A 15,921-nucleotide genomic window follows, 5' to 3' on the forward strand; every position below is an offset into this window, starting at 1 on the left:
TGACATGGATCCATCATGATGGTATCACACAGAGCATTTTGACTGCCCTAAAAATCCTCTGTGCTCTACCTATTCATCTCTGCCCTTCCCAATCACACACCTCTGGCAAATACTAAACTTTTTACTGTCACCATTGTTCTGCCTTTTCCAGAATGCCATGTAGTTACAATCATATAGTATGTAACCTTTTCAGATTGGTTTCCTTCACTTAGTACAATGCATTTAAGTTTCTTCCGCGTCTTCTCATGGCTTGACGGCGCATTTCTTTTTAGCTCTTCATATTATTCCACTGTCTAGAAGTATTACAGTTTATGTATCCATTCACCTACCGAAGGGCATCTTGGTTGCTTCCATATTTTGGCAATTATTCATAAAGCTGCCATAAACAGCCATGTGCAGGTTTTTGTGTGGACAGAAGTTCTCAATTCATTCAGTCAACACCAAATGCAATTGCTGGATTGTATGTTAAGAGTACGTTTGGTTTTGTAAGAAACCACCAAACTGTCCTCCAGAGTGGCTGTACCATTTTGCATTCCGGTCAGCAATGAATGAGCGTTCCTGTTGTTCCACGTCTTTGCCAGTATTTGGTGATGTCAGTGTTCCAAATTTGGGCTGTTCTAATGGGTAAAGTTGTTGCTTTGTTTTATTTTGGGGTCAAAGTGGGACCCTTACATATAATCAGTTTGGATACTGCTTGACCTGGCCTGGGGTCCTGCCCAAACAACTCTGTTCTTCCTTTTCACAGTGGTGAGCCCTTCCAGACACAGTTTGGCTTTGTGCCATCTGCGGGGAAACAGTAGGTGGGCTTCTTAACCCAGCACTTACCTGAGATATGTGGGTACTCCACGTGTAGACAGGAGGCCTGCTGGCTGTCCCATGGCTATGTGGCCTACTGCAGGAGGCCTACGTCAGAGAAGCAGAGGGAGAAGGGTGCCTGAAAGTGACAATCAATTAAAAACACATGAGGCAGGATGTGGGAGGGAAGGCTGTGTCCAGGGATCAGAGCTGCCAGGAGCAACTGCCTTCCTATTCCATGACCTCTCAGCAAGTTCTGCCTGGCTGAGCAGCGAAGGGACGTGAAATATGAGCCAGGCCCGTTCTCAGAGATCGATCCAGTATGTATTCTTCATGGACTGAATAGAAACTAGAAAATAAGAGCTCTCCTTACTGGGTATCAGCCAGCCTTCATTCTGAGTCCCTGGTTTCCTTAGGTTGACTTCCTAGGAGAATGACCCTTGGTGTTTCTCGTGCCTTAGACTTGCCCTCTAAAGAATCATCACTGTCCTTCTAAACACCATGTTGAAGCTATTTGCCACTCTGTAAGCACCAGGAAACATCCAATGGCCACGTTCAGCTTCCTGACCTTTTGAGAGACCAGCTGATATTTGGGTGGCCATGTTCTCTGGCTTTCTTTTTGCAAACTTTCCAGAAGGCAAATCCGTGCCTGTTCAGAGGCAGCCTTTTCTGAGCTCACTCAGTGCTGAGTTCCCAGGTCATGCTAACCAAGTGGGGAACCAGAGGCCCTCCTGTCAACGGGAGCTCTCTGCTCCACTCTCTCCCCACTGTGTGTGTCCTCACCTGCAGACCCTCGTTCAGGCAGTTCTTCCCACCTGAGATGCCCCTCCTATCTGCCTGGCTAAAACCCTGCCCAGCCCACAGGACTCAGTCCCCACCTCTGTGACTATCCCTCGCTTCCTGGCTACCACTCGTGCTCTCCATCACTGAATGCCTTGAAACCTATCTTGTATTATCTTGGTAATGGGTTGCAAACGTATGTACATTACATCAAGATGTGCATTGGAAATATATTTTCTTTAGTTTGTCTATAGTCGAGACTTATGTTTGTTGTTGCACATCCTCTGGGTATTAGTGGGGACGGGTGGAGAGAGTGGCGGGAGGGAGCTGTTTAGTCCAAAGTAACAAACTAGTGCAGTATCTTCGGGGGATGTTCAGTTTCTTTAGGTAAAATGCCTCCTTTTTCAGAACCACCCCCACCCCCAGCCCCAAAATTCCCTTGTAAGATGGTAGAATGGTGGAACCTGCGGGATTCTTACAGTGGTGTGTGAAGTCTTCATACTATCTAGTCATTGGCCAGCCTCCGAAGCAAACATCTGCTGTCAGCACACTTGTGGTCCCTTCCCTTGGCCTAGGCAGTGCTTCAGGGTCATCCTCTCCAACTGCTGCTCACCAATGACCTCCACTCTGGCTTTCACTCATGTTTAAAGATCTCCATAGCTGGGGCGCTTGGGTGGCTCAGTTGGTTAAGCATCCGACTCTTGCTCTCAGCTCAGGTCTTGAGCTCAGGGTCGTGAGTTCGAACCTACTGTGTTGGATCCTACTTAAAAAAATAAATAAAGAGGGCGCCTGGGTGGCTCAGTTGGTTAAGCGACTGCCTTCGGCTCAGGTCATGATCCTGGAGTCCCGGGATCGAGTCCCCCATCGGGCTCCCTGCTCAGCAGGGAGTCTGCTTCTCCCTCTGACCCTCTTCCTTCTTCTGCTTTCTATCTCTCATTCTCTCTCTCTCCCAAATAAATAAATAAAATCTTAAAAAAATAAATAAATAAATAAAGATTCCCATAGCTGCAGCCTCTCTTAGAGGAGACAGCCAGCACCCTCGGCTACCTTCCCCATTTCTCCCTCAGGGCACACACATGTTTCTGCTCACCTTCAAATCACACAGAAAGCCAAGAAGACACAGGGAAGCCTCAGGCTCTTGCCCTTGGCTACAGCAAACAGAGGCACTGGTTGAACCTTAGGTATGGGCAGAGGGTCAGCAAGACTGGCGGGGCACAGAGGATACGAGAGGGTCTAGAGAAGGAGATCGACGGCATCTGCTTTCAAACTCTGTTCCTCTCTTTCAAACTCTGTTCCTCTCTTTTCCCCACCATTGGCTATAAAGAGTGATTTTTCTCTTATTAAACTCTTTCAACCATAGTACCTAGTTGTCACAAGTGGAAGGAATATTGGCTCTCCAATATTGATAGAAAAATCTTTGAGCTAATTCTCCAAATGTATCTTTTGATATAACTAAAGAAATGTAAGAAACCCATTCTTTCCCCACCAGGCTTAGTTGGCAAGCCCAATTTCCTGTTAATGAAGTCAATTATCTGTTTTCTTCCACTCTCTGGTTATGAGCTTTAGGGCTCTCTCTGAGGGAGAAAGCTTCAAAGGAACATGGGTTGTGGGAGAAATTAAAATACATTGGTTTAATATGTGCAAATATTGTTCCAAATTTCATCTTGTTTAACACTTGTGCTTTTATTTAACTTTTTATATTTGTTGGTCCTCTCTCTCCAAGTAAGTAAAATGTTTGTTTTATCCACCACGGAGTTTCACACACTGTTACATACAGAGTAAATTCACACAGGAGCATTAAAAACAAAATTGTACAGCTTCATTGAAATGTCATTGACACACGACATACTGCACATATTTAAAGAATACAATTTGATAGGTTTTGACATATGTAAATACCCGTGAAGCCATCATCAAAATCCAGATAATGAACATATCTATCATTCCCAGAAGTTTCAAAAGCATCTTCCCTGCCCCCGCATCTCACTTCAACCCTTGCCTGCCCTAGGCAATCACTGATCAGCTTTCTGTCACTGTAGATTAGTTGGCATTTTCTAGAATTTCATGCAAATGGAAGAATTTGGTATGTACTCTTTTTTGTCTGGTTTCTGTCACTCAGCATAATTAATTTGATATTCATCCATAGCTTATGTGTATCCTTAGTTTGTTTCCTTTTATTTTATATTGGGTAGTCATTTGTTGTATGGATATACCATAATTTGTTTATCCCTTCTTTTGTTCATGGACATTTGAGTTGTTTCCAGTCCACTATATATACAAGTGGACGTATATTTTTATTTTTTCTTGGGTAAATACCTAGGAGTGGAATGATTGGGCTGTATGGGGAGTAGAGTTGCCAGATTTAGTAAATAAAAATACAAAGTACCCAATTAAATTGAATTTCAGATAAACAGCAAGTAACTTTTTTTAAATATGTATGTCCCATTAAATTTTTAGGCCATACCTATATTAAAAATTATTTATTATTTATGTGAAGTTCAAATATAACTTCCTTTATTTTATCTGACAACATTAAATTAACTAAATGAACACTTGATTGACACTATTAACTTTTTTTTAAAGATTTTATTTATTTATTTGAGAGAGAGAGAATGAGAGACAGAGAGCATGAGAGGGAAGAGGGTCAGAGGGAGAAGCAGACCCCCCGCTGAGCAGGGAGCCCGATGTGGGACTCGATCCCGGGACTCCAGGATCATGACCTGAGCCGAAGGCAGTCGCTTAACCAACTGAGCCACCCAGGCGCCCGACACTATTAACTTTTTAAGAAACTGCCAAACTTTTTTCTGAAGTGGTTGTAACATTTACATTCCCTCAAGCAGTAAATGAGAGTTCTAGTTCCTTCATGTCCTCATCAACACTTAGTATGATCAATCTTTTTCATTTTAGTCATGCTAGTAAGTATGCAGTAGTATATCAATGTGATTTTAACTTGCATTTCCATAATAACTACTGATACTGAGTATATTTTTAATGTTCTTCTTTGGTATCCCTATAGCTAGCTTGATGATGAGTCTGTTCAGTTTGTCCACCGCCCCCACCATCTTTTTTTGTATTGTGTTTGTGATACCTTATTATTGAGTTCTAAGAATTCTTTACATATGCTATATACAAGTCGTTTGTCATATACTTTTTTTGCAGATATGTTCTTCCAGTTTGTGGCTTTTTTCATTTGTGTTAACAATGCTTTTGAAGAGCAAGAATTTTCATTTTGATTAAATCTGATTTATTGATATTTTCTTTTATAGTTCATGTTTTTGTGTCCTTATTAAAAAAAAATCTTTGCCAGTTCAAGGTTACTAATATTTTCTTTTAAAAGTTTTATAGTTTTAGCCTGTACATTTAGATCTATGATCCACTTTGAGTTAATTTTTTTTTTTTTGTCAATGATAAAATAAATAATCTTTATTATTGGCTTATCAGGATTCATAATACCTGACAGATTTAGGTTTACAAAATGTGGTAGTTTTGTTCAAAATTATCTGCTAGTATGTAGCTGAAAAAAAAAATTAACACTGATTTCTTAGCTAAAATTTCCATTCGACATACTGTCCTGTTTTTTTCAGATTTTCAAAGTCTGCAAACTCAATCTTACACTTTTTCTCATATACTTTAAAAGTATTTTGTAATATATGGATATTTAAAAGCTGTCAATTACTGAAAGAAAAGCACACTACCTGGATAAGCACACTGCAGCAGAGCTATCGATTTGCCTCCAGGAGCAGAACACAGATCCAGAACCTTCTCCCCATCCCTTAATTCCAGAGCCAATACTGGCAGAAGAGAGGCAGCATTCAGGAGATAGTATTTTTTTAAAATTCCAATTTGGTGTCTTTCTGAAGGCATTCTATCTGGAGTTCTGCTAAGGTAACACTTCATTGATTTAGGATAGTAGGGTAAAGATCCTTGAAAGAGTGTGTGATAGCCCTTTAAATGTAAATCTTTTTCCAGTTCAAAGGAATAATTGAATCTGTTAAGAAGGATAGCATATTGCCAGCATGATGGAGATATTAGTATATCCCTTACTGTATTCCAGGCATCTCCAAGTTCTTTGGAATACTGTTTTTCAAAATGATCCAATACAACTTTGCAAATCTGTTTTGCAAGCTTCCTCTCTGATTTTGCTTTCAGCCGGGTCAACATGATCCCGCCGCGAGATGCCAAACAAGAGGTCTACACCACCGAGCATCTAAAACCTCCTGGAAATCAAAAGCACAGCCTCACATCCGAGATTTACCCGCATTCACTTCTACCCCTCGCTTTTCCGGTTCCACTTTGAGTTAATTTTTATCTGTGGTGTAAGGTACAGTTTCAATTTTTTGCTTATGACTATCAAGTTGTTGTTTTTAAGAAAAGATTATTCTTTCTCTAAGGCAGTTGAATGTCTTGACCAATTTGGTGAAAATCAATTGACCATATATGTATGGGAATTTCTAAAATCTCTATTCTGTGCCATTTATCTATATGTCTGTTTCTATGGCAATACCATCCTGTCTTAATAACTGCAGCTTTATCATAACTCTTAAAATCAGGTAGTGTCAGTCCTCTAGTTTTGTTCTTTTTTTTTCAGTGTTGCCTTAGTTGTTCTAGGTCCTTTGTATTTCTACATAAATTATAGTATCAGCTTGGCAGTTTCTACCAAAAAAAATTCTGCCAAGATTTTGATTGCTATTGCACTGATTCTATAAATCAATTTGGAGAAGATTGACGTCTTGAAAATATTAAGTCTTTTGATCCATGAACATGATCTATCTCTTCATTTTATCTAGCTTTTCTTTAAATTTTTTCAATAATGTTCTTAGTTTCAGAATACAAAGCTTATAAATCTTTTGTTAAATTTATCTCTAGATGTTTCATATTATCTGATGCTCTTGTAAATAGTTTTTTTTAATTTTCACATTTCAATTGTTTATTGGTAATATATCAAAATATAATCTGGTTTTGTATGTTGACTTTGAGTCCTACAGGATTACTGAAGTCACTTAGTTGTTATAGCATCTTTTTTGGGTATTCCTTAGAAATTTTACAGATGACTTTCAGTACAATGCTAAATAGAACTGGTGAGAGCAGACGTTTTTGCTTTGTTTCCAATCTTAGGGGGAAGCATTCAGTCTTTCACCATTAAGGGAAATGTAGCTGTAGCTTTTGCTGTAGATGCCCTTTATGCAATTGAGAAATTTCCCTTCTCTTCTTAATTTGCTGTCTGTTTTTATTATAAAGGAATGTTGGATTTTGTCAAATGTCTTTTCTGCATCTATGCAGATGATCTTGTTTTATATTTTTTTGTCTTTTAATATGGTGAATTACATTGGTTTCAATCATTAAATCAACCTTGAATTCCTGGGACAAACTATATTTGGTCATGATGTATTATCCTTTTTATTTATTGCTAGTTTCAATTTGTTAATATTGGTTAGAGATTTTTGTATCCGTGTTTATGAGAGTTACGGACCTGTAGTTTAGTTTCCTTTTCTTATAATATTTTGTCTGATTTTATGTCAAAGTAATGCTGGCCTCATAAAATAAATTCTGAAGTATTTCCTTTACTTAATTTTCATGAAAGTGTTTGTCTAGAGTTGGCATTATATTTTTCTTAAATTTTTTAAAGATTTAAAAAAATTTTAAGTAATCTCTACACCCAACATGGGGCTCAAACTCACAACCCAAGATCAAGAGTTGCATGCTCTGCTGACTGAGCCATCCAGGCTCCCCATTTCTTAAATTTTTGATAGAATTCACCACTATAGTCGTCTGGGCATGGAAATTTCTTTTTGGAAAGGTTTTTAAGCTATGAACTCAATTTCCTTAAAAGCTGTGGACTATTCACATTATCTATTCTTACATTAGCCTTGGCAGTCAGTTCATGGCTTTTAGGGAATTTTCCATTTTATGTATGATGTCAAATTTATTGGTTTAAAGTTTTCATAATATTCCCTTGTTAGTCTTTTTATGTCTGTAAGATCTGGTGATAGTATTCATTTATTCCTGATACTGGCAATTTTTTGTCTTTTCTCCAGAGCTTTACAAATTTCATTGTTTTTTTTTCCTCAAATAACCAGATTTGATTTCATTGATTTTCTTTACTTTTCTGGTTCAATTTTATTAATATCTTCTCTTTTCTTTACTATTTCTCCTCTTCTGTTTACTTTGAGTTTATTTTGCTCTTCTTTTTCCTTATGGTAGAAATTTAGATCATTGACTTGAGAACTATCTCTTTTCTTTCTTTCTTTTTTTTTAAGATTTATTTGTTTAGAGAGAGAGAGAGAGCATGAGAGAGTGCAAGCAGGGGGAGGGGCAAGGCAGAGGGAGAGAGAGATTACTCCAGCAGACTCCCTGCTGTGTGCAGAGCCCAATTTGGGGCTCGATTCCAGGACCCTGAGATCATGACCTGAGCTGAAATCAAGAGTCGGCCACTTAACCAACTGAGCCACCCAGGTGCCCCAAGATCTACCTCTTTTCTTATAAACAGTTAATGTCATACAGCCCCACAATTTTTGATGTATGTGTTTATTATTATTCAGTTCAAAATATTTTCTAATTTCCTTTCAGATTTCTTCTTTGATCAATGGGTAGTTTAACAATGTATTATTTCTTTTCCAGCTATTCTATTTACTTTATTTTTTTTATTATGTTACGTTAATCACCATACATTACATCATTAGTTTTTGATGTAGTGTTCCATGATTTATTGTTTGCGTATAACATCCAGTGCTCCATGCGGAACGTGCCCTCTTTAATACCCATCACCAGGCTAACCCATCCCCTCACCCCCCTCCTCTCTAGAACCCTCAGTTAGTTTCTCAGAGTCCATAGTCTCTCATGGTTCGTCTCCCTCTCCGATTTCCCCCCCTTCATTTACTTTATTTTTGTTAACTTCTAATTTATTTCCATTGTGGTCAGATAATATATTCTGTAAGATTTCTAAATTTTGAATTCTATTGAGACTTGTCTTATGGCCCAGGATATAGTTTAATCTTCATAAACATTGCATGTGTCCTTTAAAGGAACGTGTATTTTATGATTTGGGGGTATGGTGTTTTATGTTAAAACATTTATAAAGGGTTTTGTTATTCAGGTCTTTTGTATACTTACTGATTTATTTTTAGTTGTTTTATTATTGAAAGAAGTGTGTTAATGTTTACAATTTGTGGATTTATCTATTTTTTCTTATTTCTATTTATTCTATCTTCCTGATTTATTGTCGCTTTTAATGTAATGAAGTGTCCCTTTCTGTCTCTTATAACACTCGTTGTCTTAAAGTCTATTTGCCTGATATTAATAAAGCTACTCTACCTTTCTTTTTCCCCATTTGTATCTTTAGTAATGCGCTACTTTTAGAAACTATTACGTATTTTTAAATGTTTTTTTCTAGCATTTTCTAATTCTAAAATCCAGGCAATTTAATCAGGGCTGACTTTTTCTCACCAGTGTTTGGTTCTCTGCTTTGCTGATCTCTGCAGCATGCACTTTGTCTGTCCATTGGTTAATCCAACACTGTCTCCATGACACCAGAGCTTTTGCAAAATATGCTTTAGCACAGACTCATTAAAGGAAAGCCAAGGCTAAAGTCAGAGTGAAAGCCAAAATCAGGAGATTATAGGGTCCACTCATTTTTTTTTTCCTCTTTAAGGATATTCACAGGGTAGCAGACTGAACTCCAATGGACACCTACTAATTCTGAGCACTAAGGTCAATTTTAGTTTGTTTTGTGTTTCTTCATTTCTTGTGTTTGGACCTCAGGTGCCCAAAGTTGAATTAATCATTTTCTTCAGTTCATGGCACACAACCGCTGCTCTTTCCTTTGCTCACATCGTCTTTCTCCCAGTCCCTGCCTCTGAATACTGCACTAGCCCCTCTAATAGCTTGAGCCAGTGATACATGATTTGAGCCAATGATCTCAACCAGGAAAACTTTCTTCTATCCCCACCAGGGGACATCTGGAAATGTTTGGAGAAATTTTTGGTTGTCCTGAAGGGGTGCTACTGGCCTTTAGGAGAGAGAGACCAGATATGCTGTTAAGCATCCTACAATGCATAGGAAAAACCCCCACAACAAAAAACTATATAGCCCCAAATGTGCATGTCACCAAGGCTGAGAGCTATGTGTACATCATGGAAAAAAAAAGTATAAATATACCCACACATGAATATATACATATACTTATATATGTGTATATAATACTCTTTGGGAGTTTGATTTTTAATTTATACAAATAGTATTGAGATACAGATCTTATTCAGTTTCTTACTTTTTTCATGTGTTATTATATTTGTCGACATCTTTCTATGTGGCTGCTCATAAGTCTAGTTCCTTCCTTTCTGACTGATGCATCGTTTTCCATTACATTCATCTGTTGCATCCATTCTCCTACTGATGGACATCCAGGCTGCTCCATCTCCTTGCTCTCTGAGACAGTGCTGTGATGCATGCCCTCTCTCATACATATCCCCTGTCAGACCCGTGCAGTAATAAAGTAATGAGTAATAAACACTTAGTTTTCACCAAGTGCATTTACTGCCATATGCCCTCCTGCTAGCTAGGCGTGAGAGTTTCTATTCCCCCATATCTCAGAGTATTATCTGTCTTTCTCATTTTGCACACATGTGGATATGAAGTAATATCTTCTAATTTTAATTTGTATTTCTTTGACTTCAGGTTAGATTGAGCAGCCTTTTATCTACTTGTAGTTGTTATATTTTTCTCTTTCCATAAATTGGCCAATCATATGCTTTGAATATTTTTTTCTACTGGGTTTTCTGTTGTGGTTGATTAGTGTGCTTTCATTGTACATTGTAGATATTGATCTTTTGTGGTGATGGATGTTGCAAATGCCTTCTCCCAATCTGTCACCAATCTGCCAATTTTGTCTATGGTCATCAGAGCAGAAATCTTTACTTTTTAAAAAAAGAAATCTATTGTTTAAAAAATCCTTTCTGATTCAAAATCAGTAAAATACTGTCCTACATTTTTTCCTACTAGCCTTCCAAGTCTGCCTTTCACAGTTAAGTCTTTAATTAAATTTGACATTTAATTTTTGTATAAAGGACATGAAATACTGTTTGCATCTGATTTTTCTACCTATGAATATAGCCAATTTCCTAACTCTGTCTACGAAATATTCCATTCTTAGTCCAACTGGTTTGTGATGACACTTTATCGTACACCAAATGTCCATTTGTAACTGGTCTGTTCCTGGCTCTCCATTGTTCCCCTTTGAACAATTTGTCCATTCCTCCATCACCACCCCACTGTTTGTGTTACTGCACTTTGTAGTAAAATGATGTTTGGTAGGTAAATTCTTTTTCCTCTTCTTTTTCAAATTTTCTTTACCTGTGCATGGACTTATATTCTTTTATACACATTTTATTTTATCTTTTAAAAGATTTTATGTATTTATTTATTTATTTGAGAGAGAGAAGGAGAGAGCGAGAGAGAGCACAAGCAGGGGGAGCTGCAGAGGGAAAGGGAGAAGCAGGCTTCCTGCTCAGCAGGAAACCTGATGTGGGGCTCTATGCAGGGCTTGATCCCAGGACCCTGGACCATGACCTGAGCCAAAGGCAAACGCTTAACCCACTGAGCCACCCAGGGGCCCCTCCATACATTTTTAAATCAGTTTGTCAGTTCCTCACAAACACAAAATCAGGACTTGACTGAAATAATGAATTTATATATTAATTTTGAGGAACTTAACATATTTGTATGTTATTATTCTATCCATGGACATAGCATATTACTTTATTTATATCTTCTTTTTTTGTACTCTAATAGTTTTTAGTTTTCTTTGTAAAGATCTAGTGAATTTAATGTTGGGTTAATTACTGGACATTTTAAAACTGTGTTGCTATTATAAAGGAAATTAATATTTTAATTATTTAGTATTTTATTTAGTATAGGAAATACTAAACATCCTAATCTGCTGGTATAGGAAAACACTATTTTTTTTTTAATTTGACATTTTATCCTACATCTTTTTTAGACACTTTGTTGGGACTTCAAATGAGTCACAACTTGGCATCTTCCTCTACCAAAGAGTGGAAAGAAAGACTACCATCTCCCCAGCTAACAGAGGCTTGACGATTATTAAGCACTAGATGAATCCGGGACTCACTCTCAGCTTTGCCAAAATGCAGTCACTAAGAATAAAGAGAAGGAAGTCCAAAGCATGGACTGTAAACTCAAAATACTTAGGTGGGCTAGATGTAAACAGCAGGGAATGGTGGGGACTGGGCTAAACCAGAAAGCACAGGCTCTACCTAGAAGAGGCAGACCTCCTTAGCTTTAGCTAATTCTTGGCATGCAGCAATGAAAGCTATTTTTTTTACATCTTCAGATTTTGTTAGGAGAAGCCCCAAATCCTCCATTTTAAGATGTTAAGAAATGATTCAAATTTTTTAAAATATTGGATGGGCCAAAGAAATCACATCTGTGTGCTAGATTTGTTTCACAGTCTACTGGTCTACACCCCCTGGTCTAAGAGTGTCCTAAAGGGAGGAAGCAATAGGGAACTTGAACATCAACTCTGGACCCCACTCTTCCATTCCTTTCCCCACCCTCACCCCAAGTTGACTTCATCGTTCAGGGTTCTATTCCAGTCAGCCCAACACTAGGCTCATAGGAAGTGAATTTAGAATTTGAGGAGAGAAGAGGGAGGTTGAGGCTTGAGAAGGTGTGAGCTAGACCCAGATCATACAGGCTGAGAACTCCCAAGAGAACAGGTGCCTGAGCTGGGACATTAACTGATACGGGACCTACCTACCAGCTTCACCTGCAGTAGTTTGATGCTGGAACAACTCCAGCTCTTTCCAGCATGACCTGGAGATGAGCATGTTTGGACAACTGTCTCAGATAAGGATGGCTCCCATGAGCCCATGTTCTGGAACTGAACCACCTCCCACAGTGTCTCAGGTTGGTGTTATGGGCTGAATTGTAACCTCCCAACATTCTCACACTGAAGTCAAACACTCAGTATCTCAGAATGTGGTTATATTCAGAGATGGGGCTGTTACAGAGATCATTAAGGTAAAATGGGGTCATTAGGGTAGACTCTGATCCAAAATGATCGATGTCCTCAAAAGAGGAGATGAGGACACAGGCACACACAGAGGGAAGACCTTGTGAAGACATCGGAAGAAGGTGGCCATCTAGAAGCCAAGAAGAGAGGCTTCAGAAGAAAACAGCCCTGCTGCACCTTGATCTTGGACTTTCAGGCTCCAAAACTGTGAGGAAATACATATCTGTCGGTTAAGCGCCCCACCCCCCATCTGCGATACTTTGTTATGGCAGCTCTAGCAGACTAATATAGCTCTGTTCCTTGGAAATAGACTCTGAGATGCAGGGTTGCATGTGAAGTTTTATGGGACCAGTGTCACGAAATCCTACACAAAAACAAGGAAGGCAGAATTAGGTAGAGGGAGAAATTGAACTAGAATGAGGTTGCCATCAAGGTGGTGTTCTGGAGTTGGGATGGCCCTGCAGGGCTGTTCCAAAATGAGGCAAGAAGCCTTTTTACCTACATAGGTCATTCTTAAGGTGAAGGGTGGCAGGAGGTGATTCCTTCCTGCCATCCCACCCCCCAAAACATTTGGCAAGGTCTGGACATATTTTTGGCTGTCACAACTGGGGGGTGGGGTGGGGGATGCATGCACTGCTGGCATTTAGTGGGTAGGGCCCAGGGATGCTGCTGCTAAATATCCTACAATGCACAAGCAACCCCTACAACCAAGAGCCACCTGGTCCCAAATGTCAATAGTTCTGAGGTTGAGAAAGCCTGCCCTACATCAACAAGTCATTGGCCATGAGGTGCTCTTGCAAGGACATAACCTTGGTCAGGTCTGATGGCAATTCCCAGTGAGCCATCTGTAGTCTTATGGTCCCAGCCACTGAAGAGTGAGCTTTTGCCATGAAGAGAGGATCCAGGTAGAGCAAAGGGCCCTTTATCTGGATCCTCAGATTTCTGTTTCTTTTCTTTCTTTTTTTTTTTTTTTGAAGATTTTATTTTTAAGTAATCTCTACACCCAATGTGGGGATTGAACTTACAACCCTGAGATCAAGAGTCGCATGCTCTACCAACTGCGCCAGCCAGACGCCCCTCAGACTTTTCTTTCTAATAAAAATAACAACAAACCATGCTTAGGACACTGTGTTGGGGGTTTTACCTACATTATGGCATTTAAGCTGCATGGAAAGTCGGGAGAGGTGGATTTTATGGTCCTTATTTTATAAACAGAGGGTCTCAGAGAGGGTTAATCACTCACCCAAGTTTATTGAGCTAGAAAGTTACAGAATCAGAATCTGAATCCAGGGCTGTTGGATTCCAAATTCTGGCTCTCTTGCAAGCAGGGAAGACAACTTTTGGTAAAACAAGAATAGTCTACGTGACTCACAGAGGAGAAAGAACAAGGACCACAGACGTCACCCAGAACTGATATAAATACAGCCCCAATGTAGCCAGAAGCCCCGAAGCAATGTCTGGAACCATGCAAACATCACAGGGGCCAGGCTCTGAGCGTGGGATCCCTGGAGAGGAGCCGCCTTCCACCTTCATATCTGTAAACCTTCATGGGTTATCAGAAATAATCCCTCTCATCAGGAGCACTCCTTTTTTTTTTTTTTTTTTTTTGCCTCCTTGAGGAGCATGCATGGACCTTAAGACTTTGTATGAAGACAACAGTAACTACGAAAAAGCAAGAAAGCCACGTCCCAGGAGTCAATGGTAGAAAAATAATTTTTATTTACTACTGTAAATAAAGTAGTGCAAAGAGTAGTTTGGACCCACAATATTGCATTACTGATTTATTTACTACCTTAGCAACATACAGTGTATGGACAGTCTGCTGTCCCCTTTCCTCTCTCTCTTTCTGTCTCTCACACACACACATGCCCTTCCACAGACTCAGGCAGGCATAAGGGGTAGGGATGGAACTATGAGCTAAAGGCTTATTTCCTGCATATTCCACTGCCGCCAGTATTCTAATGGGTAATTCATGGAGAAAACTACAGTTAAATACTAAGAATTTTCTAAATGTTATTTTATGGATTCAATTGAAAAGGAAATGATATCCAACAATGTCATTGAATGATCTGGAAGCACGACCCTAGAAAAAGTCAAGGAGAAGAATGTGAACCCATTTACAAAGCCGTCACCTTCCCTGCCTCTCCAGCCACAACTGATTTCTTTCAAGGTGCCTTGCAACTGCTGGGTCTTGGAAGTCAAACTGAAATCTGCCTTTTGGATGTTGAGGAGCAGGGCTGTGGCCAACACACACCCCAAAATATTCTCTAACTGGTGGGGAGAGGTCACAATTTTCAGTACTTTAATGACAGGGAACGAACAAGGGGCTAAGATTCTTAAAAGTACATCTCAGTGTATAAGGATTCGGATACACCACAAGGCAGACTATGACCCCCCCTCCATACACACGGTCACTAGGGATGGACTCTGCAATGACCTAGTCAACCTCCCCGACATGCCCCTGTGATCAGGGTGTTCCTTGTATTTGTCTGATAACCTTTGGTTTACCCACTGCCTGCTCTGGGTACTTCCTTATAACCGGATTAAAAAAAAAGACACCAAGTGCAAAATTTGCATCCAGTTGACAAGACATGTAAGGTGTTTATCAGTATAATGCCCTAGCCCCAGCTTTCTAATACCAGCTGCTGACGGGCTTCTCTCTCATCCAGAGAGACCTGGAGCACACAGTTCTCTCTCAAGGCTCTGTGTTAGTAGTGACTGTGGGCTGGTCCTGAGCAGAAGCATCTGCAGCTGGAGTCACAGCTGGACTTGCGGTGGGAGCCGTGGGGTCTGCAGAGGCCTGGGCTGGTGTCAGACGGGAACCACTGGCTGCAGAGACACATGGATAGCAGGTACTGAATATTCAAAGCACTGCATGCAGGACACACAACCACACCTAGACCCTAGCAAGCCAGGGCAGATGCTTCTAGTCCAGTGGCCCTGACACTAATAGATAAGTGACTCTACACCCATTACCTAGATTCCTTGAACTTTGGTGTCCCTTCCTATAAAATGGCAGATAGGAAGAGATGTGCAAAGATCTTTGATGGTTCTGACATCTTGGGATTCTAAGTTCTGCATCTATGCTGTGACTTCCAGGCAAAGGTTTGCATTTTTTAAAAAAAGAAAGAGAGAGAGAGAGAAGGAAGGAAGGGAGAAAGAAAGGAAGGAAGAAGGAAGGAAGGAAGAGAGGGGGAGAAAAAAGAAAGAAAAAGAAGAAATAAAGAAAGAGAGAGAGAAAAAGAAAGAAAGGAAAAAGAAAGAAAGAGAAAGAGAAAGAGAGAGAAAAAGAAAGAAAGAAAAGAAAGAAAGAAAGA

At 39.6% G+C, this 15,921-nt stretch overlaps 1 protein-coding gene across 2 annotated transcripts in view; it reads right to left on the bottom strand.

Annotated features, from left to right (window-relative positions):
- Positions 1-14,299: 14,299 nt before the first annotated feature.
- The window catches only part of SEL1L3 (SEL1L family member 3), a 100,148-nt gene continuing 98,526 nt past the window's right edge, over positions 14,300-15,921 (bottom strand). For both annotated transcript variants that reach the window (XM_025886929.2, XM_025886926.2), the window contains one exon: positions 14,300-15,433. In XM_025886929.2, coding sequence (XP_025742714.1) covers positions 15,300-15,433 — 134 coding nt within the window. In that variant the 3' untranslated portion in view covers positions 14,300-15,299. The remainder of the gene's footprint in view (positions 15,434-15,921) is intronic.

The sequence above is a fragment of the Callorhinus ursinus genome, unplaced genomic scaffold, assembly GCF_003265705.2.
Source record: "Callorhinus ursinus isolate GAN/ISIS: 27379988/994484 unplaced genomic scaffold, GSC_fseal_2.0 scaffold4, whole genome shotgun sequence".
Lineage (NCBI taxonomy): Eukaryota > Metazoa > Chordata > Mammalia > Carnivora > Otariidae > Callorhinus > Callorhinus ursinus.